This window comes from Molossus molossus, unplaced genomic scaffold, assembly GCF_014108415.1.
Source record: "Molossus molossus isolate mMolMol1 unplaced genomic scaffold, mMolMol1.p scaffold_m16_p_7, whole genome shotgun sequence".
NCBI lineage: Eukaryota > Metazoa > Chordata > Mammalia > Chiroptera > Molossidae > Molossus > Molossus molossus.
The window spans coordinates 106,490,036-106,512,587 of NW_023425401.1; the positions used below are offsets into that span (position 1 = coordinate 106,490,036).

The 22,552-nt window shown below is 42.3% G+C and overlaps 1 protein-coding gene across 1 annotated transcript in view; it reads left to right on the top strand.

Annotated features, from left to right (window-relative positions):
* CNTNAP2 (contactin associated protein 2) overlaps positions 1 to 22,552 on the top strand; it is a 1,693,809-nt gene that overhangs the window by 773,866 nt on the left and 897,391 nt on the right. The window contains exons 5-8 of the mRNA XM_036246733.1: positions 5,728 to 5,931; positions 9,859 to 10,043; positions 16,449 to 16,592; positions 19,772 to 20,036. Of these exons, the coding sequence (XP_036102626.1) occupies positions 5,728 to 5,931; positions 9,859 to 10,043; positions 16,449 to 16,592; positions 19,772 to 20,036 (798 nt within the window). The remainder of the gene's footprint in view (positions 1 to 5,727; positions 5,932 to 9,858; positions 10,044 to 16,448; positions 16,593 to 19,771; positions 20,037 to 22,552) is intronic.

Consider the following 22,552-nt stretch of genomic DNA (forward strand, 5'->3'; position numbering starts at 1 on the left):
TAGGTTGATTTTATTCTTTTTCTCTGACACTTTAAGCCTCAGATATAGGAGTAACCGTGGAGCTGTAATGTATTTAATTAGCAATCAGCAATCAAATAAATATAAATGATTATTACTTTCTTTAAAAGCTATGGTTTATGCAAAAACATTTGAAAAAAAAACAAAACAAAACACTTCATAGCAAACCCTGGTGAAAGAGATTACTAAGAAACATGTTGTTGTAAGGTTTTGCTTCTTTCCTTTCAGTAACCGAGTTAGTTGCGTGGAAGAGTATGTCCTAGAGATACATCACAGCTATACCTGTTTGTAGGAAATGCATTGCTTGCTTTATGAAAAGCCAAGTAAACAGATGAGAAGACAACCCACCCCCCCACCCCCAGCTTCTCAACACTTCTCCACAACAAAAGGAATAAGGGGCTCCTTGGGAAAGCGGGTGATCCTGGGTCTGGGGCAGGGGAAAAGCAAGCTAAGCTGAGAGAATCTTCAAGCACCAGCAAGTGAGAGAGAGACCCCAGAGAGAAGAGAAACGAGGCAGGTGAAGGGGGCGGAGCGGAAGGGGGCAGGGCAACGAGGAACCAGCCAGAAGGCACTCCCAGTGGGTAAAGCAGGACCCCTTTAAATAATGACACATCGGCCCTGGCCAGTTTGGCTCAGCAGTTAGAGTGTCGGCCTGCGGTCCTGAGAGACCCGGGTTCGGTTCCCGCTAAGGGCACGTACCTCGGTTGCAGTTTGTCCCCGGCCCTGGTTGGTCGTGTGGGTGGCAGCCACTCGATGTGTCTCGATGTGTTCCTTTCACATCGATGTTTCTCACTCTCTCTCTCTCTGTTCCTCTCTCTCTCCCTCCCACTCTACCTGAACAAAAAATTAAAAAATATCCTCCGGTGAGGATAAAAAAAAAAATAAAAAAATAAAAAAAAATAATGATACATCGGGTTACACTCAAAGAATACAGTGAACATGAATGAACGCATAATGCTTTTAACAAATCATTGAGTGAGTGAGTGAGTGAGTGAGTGGATGGATAGAACACATTTGCCTGTAATATATGTAGATACTTCCCCCTCCGGGAGGTGCAGATTAATTCCCTTTACCTTAAGGGTGGGCTGGGCTATGGTGACCGGAACAGAGTACAGAAAGGGGAAATTAGGGACTTGACAGTGAAGAAATTTGGCAGATGTGACCCTAACCGACAGCACTCGTGGGAAGTCATGTTGAGCTTAGATTGGGCATCCCCGATGGGAGGTGATGAAAAGGTTACCGCAGTGTTGTGGTATTTTCCCTAAACAATAGTAATGCCAGTCTAGTCCCCAAACACTTCAGATCCACCCGGGCTGAGGAAGATTCTTCAAAATGTCTGACTGGTGCCCTTCTGAAATGTCCAGGTTAGGAATATCGGGGAGAGCCTGACAAATGTCCCGATCGGTGAATGCCGGGCGAGGTTCTCGATTGGCCCCTGGAGTAGAAAAATAACAAAGACAGACGCCTGTGAAGATGAGGAAATAGGAAGCAGCCTGGATTGCACTGAATGGCATTGTAGCGAAGTTCACGTCTTAGATTTGACCACTGTACCAGGTTGTGGAAAATGCTGACGGTAGAGGAAGTTGGGTGAAGGGCATATGGAAACGCTCTGTTCTATTTTGGTCACTTTACACTAAAATTATTATTTTAAAGTAAAAGGTTGATCACAACAAAAACTGCAAAAAAAAAAAAAGCTTGTTTAGGAAAGTGGACATCCAAATGATAGTATGTGTTTATTAAAATTTTGATTAGGGCCCTGGCCGGTTTGGCTCAGCGGTTGGAACATCGGCCTGCGGTACAGAGAGACCCAGGTTCGGTTCCCGCTAAGGGCACGTACCTCGGTTGCAGTTTGTCCCCGGCCCTGGTTGGTCGTGAGGGTGGCAGCCACTCGATGTGTCCCTTCACATCGATGTTTCTCTCTACCTCTCTTCCTCTCTCTCCCTCCCGCTCTATCTGAACAAAAAATGGAAAAATGTCTTCGGGTGAGGATAAAAAAAAAAAAAAAAAAAAAAAAAATTTTGATTAGGGAAAATATATAGTCGATGACAAAGATGTTCAGTAACAAACACCAAATGTGAAACAATGTAGATTGTGACCCCTGTGTGCATGTATGTGCATACACATTCTGTATGTGCAGAATAAAATGATCAGATACATATGTGGTCAGTGGCTACTTCAGGAAAATAGAATTACGTTCTTGTAGTTTACGATTTAAACCTTCCTGTTATTCTCAGATCTTCTACAAGAAAGTGAAACATGTATGAGAAAACAGTGGATCAAAAGTAATTCCTAAGTATTTATTTGTTTAATTTGGGGTGCTTATTCAAATACATATTTTATTTTTCAAATATATAGGATAAATTACAGTTTCAAATTATATGTGTGTGTGTGTGTGAGTGTATTTATTCTTACTTTAGTACCTTGGTGCATGAAGCTCAATAAAACATATTAATCAGCTGTAACATACAGATTTCCTACATTATAAATATCTTATTACCTGAAATTCAAGCTATCATTATACAGTTTAAACATGACCAAATTAAATGGCAGTTTTCTCTCTCTCCTTCTTTGTTATCCATTTGCATAAACATGCATATATACACATATAGGTGCACATATAATGCATGGACTATTCCATAAATTAGATGGTAGATAAATAAATACATAAAATCTGGAAGGATACACACTCGTCTATTACCCTTCAACAATGGTGACTGCTCGTGTTTGGGAATGGCTTTCTATATTCCTGTAGTGTCTCATTTCTTGTTGATAGTAAACATGTATTATATTTATAGTAAAAAAAAAAATAGCAAATGTATTTTTAAAATTTAAAATCTTTAGCTGGTAAAAACTTCTCCAAAACATCATAACCAAATTCAGAAGTAGACTAAGTAACAACGAAATTAAAACAAAACAAAACCTCTCTAGCATGGCGATTTGATGCAGCGGGCACACTACCAGCTCTCTAGTTATTGTTAGAAGCAGAATTGTGGGTGCACTGTGATTTTGCATTCACTTTTTGACTAACCATTGTTGTTGCTCAGATTGCTTAAACAGTTCAGCCATACATATTTAATCACTGCATAGAAAACGTTAATTCTAGGGCATGCTAGGCAATCAGGGTAATGGGGGGGAGGGGGAGATGGCTTGTCCCCAAATTACCACAACATATTGTTAGATGTCAGATACAATTGTAATGTGCTTTCGTAGGAAAGAAAACTAAATTCTGGATGTTTCAGTACCCCAGGCTCTCTTAAAAGTGTATGGCATGTGTTTATATGTCCATATGTATCATAGGTTATAGCTAGGAACTTAGTAATTTCAGGGCCAACTCTAAGATCACAGCGACATGCCGATATTGTGCAAGTCTTGAACCCATTCAGGAAAGATCACTTCTGATTCCACAGTGTGAGAAAACTGAGTTGCAAAGCATTTGGTCAGTTTCTCAGCTCACCGCTGACCACTTCTAAAATGAAGCTTGTGCTTGAATAGAAACCCTTCATGTTTTCATTAATGTCTGAGGACTGTCTGAAGAAATAAACTATTCCCATCCTTTCCATCACTTTTTTCTTTGCCCTGGATGCAGGGAAGAAAGACAGCATTTGCATCAGTCACTATTCTCTACTTGAAACCGAATGAAGATTTTGATTTAGGAGAAGTTTATAAGAGGGGTAAATTCTTCCTCCTGTCTAAGCTCAGGGAGCATTAACTTCTTGAGCGATGGATGGGGAATGTGTTATGTCAATCTATATATATCGAAGGTGTATAGAACAATGATGTGTCTATTATTCACCTGTGACTGATATGAAAATGATAGCTGATTTACTTTCTAGAGTTCTGAACGCCTTCCTTCCTTCTGACTTTTCACATATGTGCTTTTCAAGACAAAAAGTAGTGTCTACCCACTACTGGATTATGAATTCAACCTGGTATCTGATCATCATATTTCACTGTTGCTCTCTTTTATTTCTCATCACAGATGATAAAGATATTTCACTTGGAATTCAGTTGGGAGAGTGTAGTTGATTAAGCTAAAGTCTAATTGGCTTTGCAGTGTTAGCAGAAACCAAAATTTAATGGCTGTATTTTCCCCCCATAGTAAAATAAACCCCTGTAATTCCCAGTCTTGGAGAACAGAATTCTCTTGATTAAGAAAGTCTTTTTATGGACAGTAAAGAACTGACTGTTAGAATTACAACTTAAACTTCAAAGTTAAATTTTTCTCTCTGAACTCTTTAGAATGCAAGAATTCTCTACACTAGATTTTAAAAAACATGGGTATTTGACATAATGGAATGAAGATTTTTTAAAGGATTCAAAATCTATCAATGATTTGAAGGAAGAACTTAGATTTAATTCTTTAAAAATTTTCGTAGTTAAATTCATTATATTTGTTTTTTAATTGTTATTGAATTCACTAGGGTTGAAATTCTACAGGTTTCAATTGTACAATTCCGTAAGATATCGTCTGTATATTGTGTCCGTGCCCACCGCCCAGAGTCATGTCCTTCCACCACCCTTACCCTAAACTCACAGGAAGTCGTGATTCTGAAGTAATTAGAGCGATCCAGTCTGCCTAGGTTCTCTGTGATTTCAAGGAAAAAGCCAACGAAATGGGTTTATTTCCTATCACCCTCGCCCAGTTCTCCATTCTGAAGGCAGGAAGCTCACATGAAATCCCAGACAGACATGAGGCCCAGGCTGTGCATGACGCATGACTGATTGTGGGGACTCAGCTTCTACTGTTACTCAAAGCTTGAGCCTTAGATTGGAAACCCACTCACCAACGGGGCATAATAAATGAGATCATCTCATTTCCATTTCTGGTATGAAGTCAGGAGCACTTATAAAACCAACCCCCACTGTCACCTTCTTTTAAGGATGGTGACAACATTGTTTGTACTTCTACAAAGTGGAGGTAATTTTGTCTCCAATGAAATTCCCTAAAAGCAAATTAGAACTTCTATAGTCATAGGAAAGACTAGATATTTGTTCTCTTAACTCATGTATGGCCAAGGCTGAGGACAGTAAAAAAAGATGAGCATCCCAATTCTCCATTCTAAAGGCACAGAGCAAACATGAAATTCCAGACAGACATGAGGCCCAGGAGCCACTGGTAAGAAGCTTCTTAAAGTTCAAATAGCTATAAACTCTGAGCACTACCATAAAGTTTACTGAAAATGCAGTCGGATATAAAACCCATCAGAACGTGAGCACACCATCCAAGCCTGACGCTCAAGGGCTTTCATTCTTCTGTCAACGAGAAGCTCGTTTGTGGATAAAATGCGTATTTAGAAATCATAAGCTTTCGCCTCCTTTACAAAGGGAGCCATTCAAATGTCATCATACTTCAGGGATTAAAGATTTGACTTATGTCAAGTCAACTCGAGACCCCCAAGTTAAAATTTGACAGATATCGATGGCATTTATGTGATCAAACATAATGACAGTGGGAGCAAGATTTTATGTTGACAGAGGTCTCTGTGACCCTTCTCTATGACCACTTCTCATGTTTCACATGGGACACACAGTAGATGAAAATGCCCAGGACGAGGTCCCAGGACTCCAGCTTCTCCGACTAAAGCACGTCTTTCTCGTTTTCCTTTTCTGCACAGGCACCGGTTGGAAACGGATGTATTTCACCCTGGATGACAACATGCAATCACTAAACTCCAGTGTGATTTTTCTTTTTTTTCCCTCTTATTTCAGGGGCTGACGTTATCAACTTTGACGGCCACGTTGTGTTACCGTACAGATTCAGAAACAAGAAAATGAAAACTCTGAAAGACGTCATCACCCTGAAGTTTAAGACCACGGAGAGCGAAGGGGTGCTCCTGCACGGGGAAGGTCAGCAGGGGGACTACATCACTCTGGAGCTGAGGAAGGCCAGGCTGGTCTTCAGTTTAAACCTAGGTGTGTTCGGACTCCCCGCTCCCTTCTTTCCGCTTACTAACATCCCCATTGCTGAAGTGCGAATGCTCCTGAACCCTTAAAGTATAAACTATAAAAATGTTCGCAGGGTGATCAGTTCACATTTAACCCATCATGGTCGGTGTGTGTTAATCTACTGATAGACCTATTCATTCAGAAAGTATTTATTGAACATCTGTATGGCGCACAGTGTGTGTTAACATCTGGGATGGGGATGAATTACAGAAGGACCTTGAGTTTATAAAGTGTATCCCCTAGGGGAGGAGTCAGACAGTGTATTACCTGTTATTATTTTAAAACAACTAAATCACACGACTTCAAATGATCAGTAGAGTTGACCTTTGAACAACCTCGGTGTTAGAGGTGCCACACCCTCCCTTCAGCTGCAGAAAATCCACGTATAGCTTTTGACTCTCCAGTTGGCTCTTTGCATCCCTGGATTTGAGCAACCGTGGATCGGAAATATTTTCCATCCGATGTTGGGAATCCACGGCTGGGAAGGCTAAAATGTGTTTTTGATCCATGGTTGGCTGAGTCCACAGATGCAGGGAAACAACTGCATTGATTAGATAAAACCTTCGGTCCTGCCGGCATGGCTCAGCAATTGAGCATTGACCCATGCACCAGGAGGTTGCAGGTTCGATTCCCAGTCAGGACACATGCCCACTGGGCTGGATCCCTAGTGGGGGGCATGCAGGAGGCAGCCAGTCAATGTTCTCTCTCATCGATGTTTCTATCTCTCTCTCCCTCTCACTTCCTCTCTCTCTAAAATCAATAAAGGAAAAAAACAAACAAACAAGAAAAACCTTCGTATAAGTGAACCCACACCATTCACCCTCACGTTGTTCGAGGGTCAACCATAACATGAAATCAATTCAGTGGGCTAATATAATACTGCAGAGGCCAGAGGGTCAACATTAGAACATGTACTGAGAAAAGTCCTTTGCAAGAAGATGTCCAAGCTGAGGCTGATGACAAAAACAAGCCATGGGAATATCAGGGAGAAGAGCATTTTAAAGGAGGCAGTCCCTGCAGACAGAGGCCTGGTCCACTCAAGGAACAGCAGGGGCGCCGGTGTGGACAGAGTGGTGGTTTAGTGGGCGAGAAGGTGAAATCCCACAGTCAGAGATTGTTCCAGTCCTGTAATATCGTATGGAGCATGGTAAAGTGGATGTGTGTGTGTGTGTGTGTGTGTGTGTGTGTGTAAGAATGGGAAGTTTACTGAGTCTTCTATAAAGAAAACGCTTCCATCACCCACCTGAGAGTCGAAGAGGGACTCCTCCTGGCGCAAGACGAGTAGACGCTGACTTGCAGAAGGTAACATCGGTGGGGGTGCAAGGGAACAGGTCCGCCGCAGAGGTGACATTAGTGCACTTCAGCATGATTTGTTGTGCATTGGGAGTTAAGGAAGAAAGGAAGAGAACAGATAAAAGATAATTCCTAGGGTATGGCTAAGGCTCCAATGGACGTGAGCGCCATTTCGGGAAACAGAGACAGCTCTGTTTTCTCCGTGGAGTTCTTCTAACGGAGGATTATTGGTTTCCCCTGCTAGAGGAACTGCAAAGGTCTCCTTGTTGCTGATTCGCCATCAAAGCTGAGATTTCTCTCAGGGAGTGGCATGCCCGAGAGGGACAGGGGTTGCTGATTGGAGGCTGGGAAGTGGACAGTGGGGAGGAGGAAGTAATAGGTGACATCACAGAGACGAGGGAACGGAAAGAGGTGATTCCAGTGTTGAATTCACCTAAAATGTCAGAAGACAGAAAAGGGAGGTTGCTGTTTAGCAAACTAGAGATTACCAGTGATTTATTCCTGGAATAATATGTATGTAATATGAGAAAAAAAAAAGTCTGGAAGGAAATAGACCACACTCTCTTCAGCCACCAAGTGATCACATTTTACACGTTAATTCTTCATGATGTTCTCCACTCTCACTATTGAACATGTATTTATATGTATTTATGTGTTAGCTGGAAGAAAATCAGCCTTAAATATATATATATTTTTTTATCCTCACCCGAGGACATTTTTCCATTTTTGTTCAGATAGAGCGGGAGGGAGAGAGAGGAAGACAGAGAGAGAGAGAGAGAAAGAGAGAGAGAGAAACATCGACGTGAAGGGACACATCGAGTGGCTGCCACCCGCACGACCAACCAGGGCCGGGGACAAACTGCAACCGAGGTACGTGCCCTTAGCGGGAACCGAACCCGGGTCTCTCTGTACCACAGACCGACGCTCCAACCGCTGAGCCAAACCGACTAGGGCCTGAAATAACTTTTGAAATGAGCTTCAGTAAGCGCTAAGAAGATAACGTACAAATGACATATCATAGAATCGTACATTGGAAACCTATATACTTGTATTAACCCAATACATTTAAAGGGGGGAAAAAATCGAAGTTAATAAGGAGGAATGGGGGAGAGACACCCAGGGAACAAAAAGTAAGTTATTTTTTCAACATACCTGCACACAAACGCACAGCTATTCGATTGTATGTTTTAAAGTTTAGTTTTCCAAACCTTTCTCTTAAAAGAAAGAAAGTGAAACGTACAGAGCCACTGCGCACAAAGGTGTGACATGGCATTCCAGTAACTGAGCACGTGACCTCACCAAAAATAAATAAATAAATAAATAAATAAATAAATAAATAAATAAATAAATAAAATGAATAAATCAGTACATTTCCCTGGAGAGCAGTTCGCGGAGGGACGTTTCTTGACCGACTGGTGTCCATGGCAGCTGCAGAGACACGGCCACTCTTGACGCCAGTGCCTAAGTATCAGGCACATCTAAAGACTTACACCAAACTGAGTGTAGACTTCGCCTCGACTTGTTCTTGTCTTCTCTCCTCCTCCCCCACATACATACACAATCATCATATTTGATTTCATCACCAAAAAGAAGAACATTTGATCTAGGAAATCCATCAAGGAAGGTCAGGTATACGCATCATTAGCCTCTTAAAGGTGGGAGGTGGAAAAAGGAAATAATTTAATTCTTCAGTCAGTCCTGTGTGTCTCTTATTTCTATTACAGTATTTATTCTGAAACATTATTCTGTTTTTATAGCATTTAGTTTTGTCTGCCCTTAAAAGCAACCTTTCGTTCAACAATATAGAAAATGGTATAAAATATATAAACAAACAAATAAAAACTATACATAAACAACACCCAGGGATGACCTTAGTGAAAATTTTCAATCCTCACAACATTTCCCCCTTACCTGTAGTCTTATTGCTATGGAGATCTTATTTCAGAACTAGATTAATGCACATATATATTTTTTGCAGGTTTCTGTTGTAAAGTGTAACCTGTGGAAATTTTCCACGCCATTAGATATTACTTGCCCATAAGATGATGGCATTTGGCGTCAGAGAGAATTGAGAATTGGCATGCCATATTTTCTTGACCAACAGTAACAGCACCAGCCTCAGTAATAACAGATGGTTAACAGGTACCATTTAACAGATGGTCACTATATGCCTGGACGTGTGCTCAGGTCCTTGCAGGCATCAAGTAATTGAATCTTCACAGCAGCCTTGTCAGGCAGGTACTATTCTTTCCCCGTTTTTACCTCCCAAGAAACACAGGCCCAGAGAAGTTGTCAGCTTGCGCAGCATCACAGAGCATCAGATTCGGGCCCTCGAGCTCCAGAGCTCATGGGACACGGACTTTCAAAAGGAATCTAACAATTTTTTAAAAACTCTCGCTATTTTTAAGGGAACAGACTTTCTTTCGTCTTTACTAACTTTCATGTACTTTGAACATAAGACTGTGTTTAAGCAGAGTCACACGGTGGCGTTCCTATCAATTCAGGAGGCGAAGGGTCGCCCACGGTGTTCTAATGGAAGGTCTCCCGTTACCCAGAGCTGCGGTGTCATCACCTGGTTCCCTTTCTGCTCTCCTGATGCAGGAAGCAACCAGCTGGGCCCCATATATGGCCACACGACGGTGCTGGCGGGCAGCCTGCTGGACGACCACCACTGGCACTCGGTGGTCATCGAGCGCCAGGGCCGGAGCCTGGACCTCACCCTGGACAGGAGCGCCGAGCACGTCCGCACCAACGGGGAGTTCGACTACCTGGACCTGGACTACGAGGTGAGCTGGAGGACAGGCCTCGTCTCTGCTTGTGGCGGTGTATCCTTGTGGGGGACGTGCCTCCCCTCGCCATTGCCTCGTGTCCTCCGGAGAAGGCTTACGTGTCACAGCAACACCTCATCTCTCAGCATGTCATTTCATTCTTTTCTTTTTATTTAATTAATTAATTTATTTTTGTTACAGATGTTTCTCCTTTTTCCCCCTCCCTCCCCGCCCTGTCCCCAGCTTTGTTGTTCATGTCCACTGTTCATACATACATGCATATAAGTTCTGTGGTTTATCTCTCCCCCACCACCCCCTCTTCTGGGGATTGTCAGTCTGAACCCCACTTCCACGTCTCTGGGACTACCCTGTTCCTCAGACTGTTATGTTCATTCTGTTCCACAAATAAGTGAGATCATATGATACTTGTTTTTCTCTGCTTGGCTTGTTTTGCTTAGGATAATAGTCTCCAGGTCCCTCCATATTGTCTCAAAGGATAAAAAGCAGTGGTACATATACACAATGGAGTACTATGCAGCTGTAAGAAAGAAAGATCTCTTAGCCTTGAAATGTTTTAAAAGCCTTGGTACCAAAGTAACAATTTGAAGAGAAGGAACTTGTGTCGTGTTAATAGGATCATTGAACAAGTCCTGAATAAATGTGGTTTATAGTCTTTCCATTGGTCATTATTTATGATACAAATGACACGTTTTGCTTGATAATATATAGTGCTATATACACAGAGTCGCCTAATACTGATTATAAAATAATTGGATAAGAAATCCTGAGTTCTGATTTATATTAAGCCATTTATAAATTCATGGTCTGTTAATAATTCTTTTGACAAGTTTTATTTTCTAAGATACAATTGTCACTAAAGAAATTAAAATATAGAATATTTTAAATAAATTTCCCATAAATAAAAGGATATTTTTTAACCTTCCAAATGATCAGAGATTTAAAAGGCAATGGTATTCATCCAGTAAAAAGTATATATTTTCATACTGGTAGGCATATCAAGTTTTTTAATAAATTATGTGAAGAGCAATTCAACTTTTAAAAGTCCAAAGACGGTAGTCAGATGCAGGAATGGGAGTTCTGTGAGGACATATTTGTCACAGCACAGTGTATGCTGAGAGAAAAGGGTGCTACCAAGTGAACAGCAGAACACAGCAGCAAAATGAACAGGGTGAAGTATTAGTCAGCCTGCGGTTCCCAAACTGGCTTGTTCATGGAACCCTTGGTGCCTCATTAAATTTCCACAGCTGCCCCGGACCCTTCTGTGGAGGTTAGAACCAAGCAACTTAATAAATGTTTATCCCCTAAGAACCCGGTACCCATTTGAAAAACAAAATATACATAAAATAGAAGAGAAAATTATGATTGTATTTTATTTAGTCTCACCATAAAAATGATTTACTAGTGGGCGTGTCCACCTACACGGACCAGCTTCTGCGACCTGGGAATCAGAGTGGACACGGCCATCCTCATTCCTTGCTCTGCTTTGCCTTTCGAGGGACACTGATTTTATCAGCGTCGTGACCAAAATCCCAACTTCACAAAGACAGGACTCCGCCCAGAGCAAGGCTGTTGGGACAGTGACCTGCCCCACACTAGTGTTTGATCAGTGTCCCAACGATGCCAAGTATTGGCGCTTCCTTTTAACTTTTCAGGTGTACTATGTCACCCCTACAAATCTGTCACCACACGGTGCCTTGGCCCCCAGTTTTAAAATGGCACATATATACATACACACATACATGTGTATTTTATACATATATATACATACATATTTATGTGTGTGTATAAAATTTTTAAGAATGTGGAATATACTCTCCATAAAGTAATAAGTGGAAAAGTCAGGATTTATAACTGCATTTTCTATTTTTTTGTATGTTTAAATACTTTCTAAATTTTCCGCACTCTGTGTATATTATACACATTTCTAAAAAAGAACTTAGACTATGCCATATAAACCCTGATATAAAGACATTATTAATATTAAGATAAATTCAAAGTAGTCAGGAAATAATTGCTTCTCCAAATTAATATATATATATATATCTGTAAAGAAAAAATGATTGTTAAAGAGAAATAATGAAAATCCCAGACATTTCTACCTTCTCTAAAGCAGTACAATCCTGGCTTATGTGACTTATCTCCCACTTTATGAGAGAACATGAAGATGAATTATTCATTCTCCATTAATAAACTGAAGCCCCACAGAAGAGAGAGAAACTCATGCAACATTAGCAATGGACAAATACAATTCCAGTTTTCAAAATACAGCCCTGAAATGGGGGTTCAGGGCCCCCGATGAGTCTGCGATGAAATCTGTGAATACCCATGCACACGGGGCCGGCGTCCGGTGGACACTCTGAAGCGGTCTGTGTGCGGCGCCGTGTCTGAGGACCTCGTCTGTGGTCTAAGACATCTGGGACATGTGTGTGGAGACACGAGGAAGAAATGTAAACTTACCGAGACAGAATCAGCGAGACTCAGCTTCCTTCTCTTTGCAGAGGTGTCTTCCTCTCCTCTCGGACACGCAGTCCCTGTCACGACCACACAAGGGTTTGGTCCACCTTTCTGTCTCCACACGCTCTTCTTGACATCAAGGGGGTCTCTGTGCTTGTTGATTGAAAGGAGACGAGGGCCTGGGTGGTCGGTCTAAGTGCCCCCTGGACTCATCCGTACAGTAAGTGGGCTCAGACCTCAAAGGGGCCTTTTACGAAAAACATAAGAAGTGGGTTAAGTAGCTGCCACTCAGGTACTTCCCAGGATTTAGGAGCTCAGTGCCAGGGGACAAAGACCAAATGACTTGTTACACCGTCCCAATACAGTATTTCCATCCTGTAGGCATAATAACTGTGACTTGCTTCAGGAGCATACGGGGTATAAAATGCAGAGCTGCGTTCTGAGTACTTATCATTTTTTGTCTCATGTAATCCATTTCACTTAAAGCGTATATGATTTAATTTTCACACGGGCTCGCTGTAGCCATCCTTCCCAGGGGCCGGCGAGAGCTCGGTTCGCACAGCGTTGCAGGGGTAACTCAGAGACCACCCATCACCTTGCCCAGAGATCCCCATCATGAAAGAAACAGTAGAAAACAAGTTGGCCCCTTTGACGTCCCTCATTGTGAGAGATTTTGGGAGGAGACAGGCCTCAGAGTGCCCCTCCCTCAGCTCTCTGGAGACCCTCGACACCACAGAGAAAGCCAGTCTCTGTTCGCTGTCAAGCTGCTGGCTGCAAGGTGACCTGGGGAAGATGCAGGGATACCCAGGTGCACCTGTCCTCCTCCTTCCTCTCTCAGCCAGTGAAGCCACAGGTCAGGACCCAGGGTGGGTGCGGCCTGGCTTCTCTCTCCTTCGCTGACTTCCACCATGCCCCCCCCCCCCCATGCGGGCAGCTACGCCCTGGCCTCGGGAACACACCTCTTTCTGGAAAGGAGAGGATGGCTCCCCCTTGTCTGGTGAAGTCTCTGGCTGGGATTTGGGGCAGAAGCAATTGCATGGGCTCAGCCTAGAGTGAAAAGCCAGGGTCTGAATTCCTTTCTGCCCTTCCCTGGATTGTGACAGTGGCCAAAGCATGTTGCCCAGGTATAAAATGAATATAATAGCGCATTTATGACAGGGTATGTGAGGGGGCCACAGCAAGCAATAGAAGTCACCACGGTTATCTGATACGATTAGCTAGATACATAGGACACACCTATGTGTTCTCTTCCATAGAAAAGGGGCCCCTAGGCAGGGAGCGCGGGGCTCACATGGCAGCATCACGGTCATCGAGACCCCCCCCTGCTGTCCTCTGCACTCCTTCCCCCACAGATCGCTCCACGACAGCTGCTCACATCCCAGGCTGCATTCCAGCCTCTGGGGGGACAGAGCGCGGGGAGGCGCCCCACCCCGTGTAAGTCTAGCTCCAGGGGTCCCGCACAGCCCTTGCACCTGAATCTCGTGAGACCGAAACTGGCTTCAGGGAGCTGGGTAAACGCCACATATCGTCTAGGGAGCAGTGTGTGGAGCTGAAAAGCATCTTTTTTTGTTTTCCCTGAAGCAAGTTGAGGGAAAGTACGCTTGCAGGTATCCAGTAGTCTGCCACACTTTATAAACCCTTGGTAGCCGGCCAGATGGCTACTGCCGTTATTTCTGAGACTCGAGGTTGTCGTGAAAGGCAGCAGCAGTAATCAGTCAATCTCTAAGTCACGTGGATATCACAATGAAGCTAACCACTGCAACAGTTCTGACTATCAGCGTCCTGACAGCATCGGAAAGGGTTCTGTGGTCCAGCCACTGTATTCTACTGATGAGAATATGTAACCAGAAAGAAGTCGTTAGTTACATTGTCATAGGATTTGTTACATTAGGCGTTGGGATGTGAACTCACATCTCGTCCACTGAGATGTGAGCAGTCCGGTACATTGAGCCTGGGATGCTTCAGCAGGCGTCTTCCCAAAGGGTGCGCAGGTGCCGAGGGTTTGCTGAACAGAGAAAAACAGGAGGAGTGTTTGAATCGTCCCCCCAAGGGAAAGGGAAAATCCGTAGATAAGCTCTGCTCACAGAGAAGGAATGAAACTACTTTCACACTAGGATTTACCTGTGTTATTCAAAACGTGATATTTTGTGGAGGATTTTAGCATCTGTGTTCATCGGGGATGGTGGCCTTATAATTTTATTTATTTTGTAGTGTCTTTATCTGTTTTTGTTTTTTTAATTAAGATGATGCTGGCCTTGTAAAATGAGCTTAGGGGGTCTCCCCTCCGCTTGAATTTTTTGGAATAGTTTGAGAAGGACAGGCCTTAGTTCTTCTATGAACGTTCAATAAAATCCATCCCTGATCACACTATTTCCTGAAATGAACAGCATTTCTGTCTTTGAATCCTGTAGTATTCCAAACCTTTACAATAAAGTGTCCTCTTTTGCTTAAGCTAAAAAAAAAAAAAAGATACTGCATAGCATTAAGCATAGAAGATTTTGTTGCTGTCAACTCGGGAAGAAATTAATGAAATAAGTTATGGATAGGAAATTCAACACTTCATTTAAGTATCATTAACTTTTACCTTTGTTATTAGGTACACTATATCTACCTAGTAAATTCAGTTAGATGCTACTTAAAAATAGTTTTTCCGTTATTTTATTTTGGTTAATCTCTATTTTTCCTCTTGTACTTTTCTAGTTTACATATTTTCAGTTTTCCTCTTTTCTTCCTAAATATAAACTTTATGATAAATGCTATACAGTTAGCCATTACATTTTATTAAGTGAGTTATTTCATTTTTCTATATTATCTCATAAACCATCATTAATTTGTGCTCTTTCCCCCCTAAGAGTAATTAGGTGTTTAAAATGCCATGATGCTAAATAATAGAACATAATTTTCTAATGGCCTTCTAGCAATTATTTTCCTTATGTATCCGATATGGAGTCTTGACTGTTTAAAACTGTCTTAACTATTGCTTGTGTTTTCAAAACTTGGTACGAAAAATCGATAAAGGTAACACTGCTTCTATCTCTCTCCCTCTCCCTTCCTCTCTCTCTCAAAAATTAATAAAGAAAAAAAATTAAATGATAACTAAAACACATATAATATCTAGTTTATCTATCTGGATATTACAGCTATGATTAGTAGATTCACTTACTACGAATCCACTATTAGCAGTAAATGTCATTATTGGCGATGCGTAAATATAATTTTGTATTATATGAAAATGATATTACAATACTGTACCTTGACCAAAGATATGTGGAAAAGCACATACTCTCTTTTTATAGGTGATAGTAGCTAGAGATTCACAGGAAGAAATATTGACCTTATGCTAGGAGTTAGAAGACCTATAATACCTGTACTTCTCAAGTTCTATCCCCCAAGTTCTAAGATGCTCCTTGTCAATGTAGTAATGAGATTTCACAAACTATTTTCTGTATTCACCATAAGTCTAATGAATTTTTTACCTGAATGGTCCCTATACTACAATATCCCTTGCTTTCGGCTGCAGTTTTATCAACTTATATTAGTGCTGGTTATCTCTTGATGACTAGAGGCATTTATCGATAGTATGTCTTTGAAGGATAAACATAAAAATTTATTTTTAAGATTACTTAACAAAATATGTTTGCTGTCTAAAATGTTTTAAAACCTTTCAAGATAATTTATAAAATGCCTTTCGGGTAGCAACAACGCAAGGGATTGTTATTTCCTCGTTCAAGTTATAATCTAATTGTCAGAATTAATGATACTATTATGTGCTTCAATAACAACACATTTATATGCAACAGCTTCTGGAGACAGAAAAATGTCTGTATATTTTGGTTGATGTAAAGATAACCACCCTTTCCTGTGTTAATAGTTTTGTCTCATTCGTTATGAATGTTATGTGTGTTTCGTCGAACACAGTGTGAATGTTTCTGTTATTTTTTCCCACAGATAACCTTTGGAGGCATACCCTTCTCTGGGAAGCCAACTTCCAGCAGCAGAAAGAATTTCAAAGGCTGCATGGAGGGCATCAACTACAACGGCGTCAACATAACCGACCTCGCGAGGAGGAAGAAGCTGGAGCCCTCCAACGTGGTAAGACCTCCTTCCCCCGAAATACTGGTGCAGAGGAAGAATCATAGACCTTTTGTTTCGTGTGGACTCTTGAAGCGTTTTCCCCCATGTCTGTGTGGGGCTCAACCATGGAAAACCGACTTTAAAGTTACTGAGTGTGTAGAACCTGGATGTACTCTGAGGTTCGAGACTGGTTTCTGAATGGAAGTAGCTGGAAACAGACGGTGCGTTTTACTCAGCGGGGTGCAGCATTTTAGCCTGAGTGTTTGTGGATCCGTGTTTCCAAAACCGGGTGTCCTGTACGGGCCTCTTCCCAGCAGGTGTGCAGCCCTCGACCGGTCAGCATTGGTTCCAAATGTCTCATCCTGTGGGATCCGGGAATTTTCCTATACTCACTCACATGTTTCCAAAGATAAAGTCATCCTACTATATATAAAAAAGATCCTTTTTTGTCAAGGCTCTGACCATGTCAAATGTGATGTAATCAAGCACAGATGGACTCACGGGAGAGGGACATCTGTGACGTAGGCAGTGCGAGTCGTTTTCAGGTTTATTTAGAGGAGGAGAGTGAAAATCAAAGAGCACCTGGCATAGCGGCTTCCCGTGGCATTTCTCAGGGTGACTAGAAGGTATCAGCTTAAACATCTGGGGTGTGTGTTCCCTGGGGTTCTGCAAGACAGGAGCTACTTCAACCCACAATGTTGTTTGGGAGAGTGTGGGGTTCCAGAGGCCCACACAGTTGAGAGCCCCTGCAAGTCAATGACATTGTGAATATTTGCTCTGTGCTGTAAAGAACCTCTGGTGGTCTGGCTGCCCCGTAGTTGAGCCTAGGGTTTTCATAAGGATCGGACAGATGGAAAACCCCTAATGGATAAACAGAGTTCAGGTTGGGTATAAGTGACTGTAAAACAATAATTAAGTCCAGCAGGTGTGTCTTAGTGGATTGAGCATCACCTCATGGACTGAGAGGTCCCAGTTTGATTCCCACTCAGGGCACATGCCTGGGTTGTGGGTTCAATGCTCATTATGGGGCGTGCAGGAGGCAACCGATCGATGTCTCTCACACTGATGTTTCTATCTTTCTCTCCCTTCCTCTGTCTCTAAAAATATGAATAAAAACATATTTAAAAAATAATTGAATGTAAATATTTTTAAATAATTTTTTTCTTAAAGTAATAATTTATACTAAGAATTAAAAATTCAGCTTTGATGATGTTAAATCACAAAGCATATTGACTGTAGAGAAAAGTAGTAATAGTTACATTTATAGGCAATGGGCCCTATGCTAGTAGTCATGTGATAGTTATGATAACAAGAGAGGTATTGTCATAACTATTCTGTAGATGAGAATACCGAGATTTAACCTGGAAAAATAACGTTCCAAGGTGACCGAGTGTGACTGGCAAACAAAGATTGTGGACTGACAATGTAGTCCACGCAGTGTTATTTATTGGTGCTACATTAATATATATTCGATTTTAAGCTTTGGGTGAAATGTTCCAAGATTCCTTTTGTTTTCTGCAAAATTGCTGCTTAAGATAGAAAGATACCAAGTCCAACTCATCATACTATTCTTTCTCTGATACGCACATTGAAGAAGAGGAAAAGTGTTGCTTTGGCCCAGACCTCCTGGTCGGTGCTGCGATGTGTCCATTAGGTACCAGACTACAGAGAATTTCACTCTGGAGACTCATTCCCAAATCAACTTGAGCTGCAAAGTAGATTATGGCTATAAGTGCTGTTTTAACTTCAGTAACACAGAATCTGGGTGAAGCATACATTTCCTATGATCATACCTGATAAAATAGAAGGAGCAGACTGAGAAGGAACTTTTAAACAAAACTATGAATACACAGTGAAGTTTTAGGCAGGGTGGAGACAAAATAGACGTGCACCAAGCTGCTTACAAAGGAAACATTTACGTGGGAAATCTTCTCAGAGAGAGCAGGTGCTGGTGGTTCAGGGGAAGCACCTCTGAGTCACCCGCACCCCTCCATCCACACACCCACCCCTCGCTGTCCACGGACTCCCCAGTCAGACCCATGACCCCGGAAGGACCTTTCATTTTGCCAGAGGCAATCCCCGCAACACAAGTATGCGGTCAGTCATAACATCTCCGTTATCATGGACAGGTCTTTTTATTGGTCAAAATAAGCATTTATACATAATCATCTCTGAAAGTACAGGGAAATTTCATTTGAATATTAATTCAGAGAGAGCCTGCCTTAGGTTTAGCGGTTTGTGTGCTGAGATGGAAGAACTATGTGTGTAGGGATAGATAATGGTGTTGGGTAAGAAAAAATAACTGAAGGACCAGGTAAAAATATCATCACATTATCTCCCTCAGAATATGATGATGGGATCAAAGAAGTTGGACACCAATGTAGATTTTTCAGATCTTTAAAAGGAAAAAGTTACTTAGCCTGGAATATAAAATTCAGTGTAGCCCAGTATAGAATTCAATGTAGCAAATCTGTGTGTACAAAACAGGGGAGTATGAGAGAGAAGTGGTTTTGTAAATTGTGTTTGTTTTAATTTTGTATATTCACGTCACTGTTTCCATAAGCATTAGTTCATTATGATTCAAGCACAGTTCATGGGAATTTAAATGAGAGTTTGAGTTGAATAACAAAATAATTTGAAATAATCGCAATTATGTTGACGCTAAATAGTTCATATTTATAAATGGGTATGGGTGTAAAACCCAAGATTATTTGCCCCATAATAGTTTAATAAATAGCAACCAAATGGCCACAGTGCCCACTGAGACGGACACAGCAGACACCTGAGCAGGACAAGAAGGCAGGGGCATCTCCTGCCGGGTGATGCCTGGTTAGTGAGGGGGAGGGGCGCAGCAGCTGCCCGCTGTCGTCAGAGAGCCCAGGCCCACACTGAAGCTCTCACACACACACAGCCCACCCCCTGGTCCGTCCATCACAGCCGCCTGTCAGTCTGTCCGTTTCATGATGGACTGTGCTTGTTACATCCAAACCTGATGGCCAACTGGTGCACTTGCTAGGGGCACACTCCAAGCAGGGGCGCGCCAAGGCATCCAAAGGCCAAACTCACACCGGTGCTGGTGCGTTTGGGACGGGCTCAAGCTGGGCTTTGAAACCTGTGGAGCAGTAGCTCTGCCTGCCGTGGGCCAGGGATGCCGCCTCCATCCGCACCCTCCTCAGCCCACGCCCTCTGTGTTTCAGGGCAACCTGAGCTTCTCCTGTGTGGAGCCCTACACGGTGCCCGTCTTCTTCAACGCCACCAGCTACCTGGAGGTGCCAGGGCGGCCCCACCAGGACCTGTTCGCGGTCAGCTTCCAGTTCCGGACCTGGAACCCCAACGGCCTCCTGCTCTTCAGCCACTTTGCGGATCACCTGGGCAACGTGGAGATAGACCTGACGGAAAGCAGAGTGGCCGTTCGCATCAACGTCACGCAGACCAAGATGAGCCAGATAGACATTTCCTCAGGTCAGTGACAGCTTGGCGTCCGCCCCTGGGACCGCTCCGCGAGTTCCGCAGAGGACGCGTGTGTGTCTCGTTGGTGTTACCCCTGCTGGTCATATTCGGATCCAGACATAGGAGATTCTTTTCTGGCTGCCCTGAGTCCTGGAATAAGGGAAACTCGGAACCTACCGAGAGGGGGAGGGGTGAGCCAGGAGAAGGGCTGGTGGGGACTGTCCTAGGGCACCGACATCGTCTGCTCCTTATAAATGCTGGTTCCTATGGAACAGAGAAATCGGTATTCCTGTAAGTGAATATTTTATGTTTAAAAACAAAGAATGCTTATTTCACTAGCCTATAATAGTATCTGGTATCTGGTGACGTCATGGACATTCAAATAGCCTTTACTATTAGCAATAGGATTATCATGATTTAATCATGGCTTCAAAGGTCTCTTCAGCTGCCTGAATCAAAACTTCAAAGTGGTTTGGCTAAATTCGTGCCAATTGCCAGGGGAAAAAGCAAACAAGGGTGAGTACGCGAGGTCTGTGTCAGCCGAGCAGGCTGAGTTTTAAACTTGACATGCTAGCGTTTTGATCAACCGAGGCTTAGGTGACAGTGGTGTTATCGGAACAGACTTGGCGACCCTGGAGTAGTCTTTGAGCAATTGCAGAGTGAGATGCTCTAAGCAAAGGAAACTTTGACCTGGTATGGGACCGAGAAGCAGGAAAATGTCCACACGGTGTCTCTAGATGTCCCTAGCAATTGTTCTGTTTATTTTGCAAAGGCCTCCTTAGAAGACAGAGAGAAAACTAAGAGTTCTGAGCACCTGGCACAGGTGTACAAAACACAGAGAGGAAGTTCATGACCAAGTGCTCCACTACATGACTCCTGGCTGTGAGTCCAAACCGTCGTGGTTCACTGGTGACACGGTGTGCGTGCCCCGAAACTGCGCCTCACACATCACCTCCTGGTGTCCATCTCCCCCCCCACACACCCTGTGCGGGCAGGTGTCTCACGTTCTGCACAGTGGCCCTTGGAACCGGAGTTCGCTACAGGAGATGTCTTGAGGAGGGAGATACATCTCTGTTGCAAACAGGCTTGTGTTTCGTGTGAGAGTGTATGGACTGCTATTGAAAAGAACCCAGGGAAGATGGGGTGACCATTGCGGTGACCATTGTGGTGACCATTGTGGAGAAGGCCTTTCTGAAATCCTAAGCTGGTGTCCACTACCTAGATGCTTACTTTTTCTGCTTTTGCTTTGTCGGTTTTGCTTTCTTCCCCTTGCATATTCAGAGTCAAAATGATTGATCAGCCACATGTTATCACTGCCTCCCACTGCACGTCCACCGGGGGAGATGCAGCAAATAGGAAATATCTGGAGCTATCGGAGTAACACGTAAAACAAATACACATATAAATATTTACCACACTTGGAAGGCTCGCTACATTCCGTCATGATTAATGATTGCTTTCCAATAAATAAACACATGAAAAAATGTAGCAAAACTTTCCTCCTGGAGACCTCTTATCCTGGAACCATGATCATGGGAAGAATAGGACCCTAAACATAGCGATCAGGAAACAGTTACTCATTTAATTTGGTCTAATTGAGGACTCCAAGATAATTCTCCTCTAATTTTAGCTGTGTTTATTAAAAAATAAATAAAGAATAAAGAAATCCAACAATTTAACAACTAATATACCTTAATAGATTTGCTTAAGTATGATAAAATTGGACTTTAGAAATGTCTGACCATTCAGCCAAGCATCCATGCAAATCAAGACAAACTGATATGAAATCTAAATATTTCTAGTCTCCCTCTTATATATTACAATGAAAATACCTTACTTAGTGTTTCAAGTATCTGCTGTTTTTTTCTCTACATGTAGTGAAAACTAATTCTCACCAGCTGTTACTGCTCAAGTCTGAGAAATGTTAGTAAGTAAATAGACACACATACATTTTTAAAAGTTGTGTTCTATACTGATTTAAATTATATTTATTAAAAAGTAAAGGAAAGAAAGAATAAGAGAATCCAGTATGTGACAACTATATTAATTCATCCCACAAATACATAAAGGGGACACAGAAGACAATTTCCATCTGTACTTTAATGCATTTTACAAATTCAATGAAATGTTTTAATCCTTACCCAAGGAATTTTTTCCATTGATTTTTTTTTTTTTTTTTTTTTTTAAGACAGAGTGGGAGGGAGCGAGAGAGAAACATCAGTGTGAGAGAGACATATCAACTGGTTGCCTCCAGCATGACCCCAACCAGGGCCAGGGATCGAGCCCACAGCCACAATACATGCCCTTGACTGGGAATCAAACTTGTGACTTTTTCATCCATGGACCAATGGTCTAACTTTGGAGCTAATCAGGCCAAATGTAAAAGCAATGTAGTCTAAATAGCAGCAATGAGTAAATAATTAATTTATAAAAATAAGTTAACTTCAGATGTGCTCTAGTAATTTTCTTTTCTTTCTTCCATTAAAAAACAAAAACAAAAAAAAAAAAAAAAAAACTCGCTACTAAAT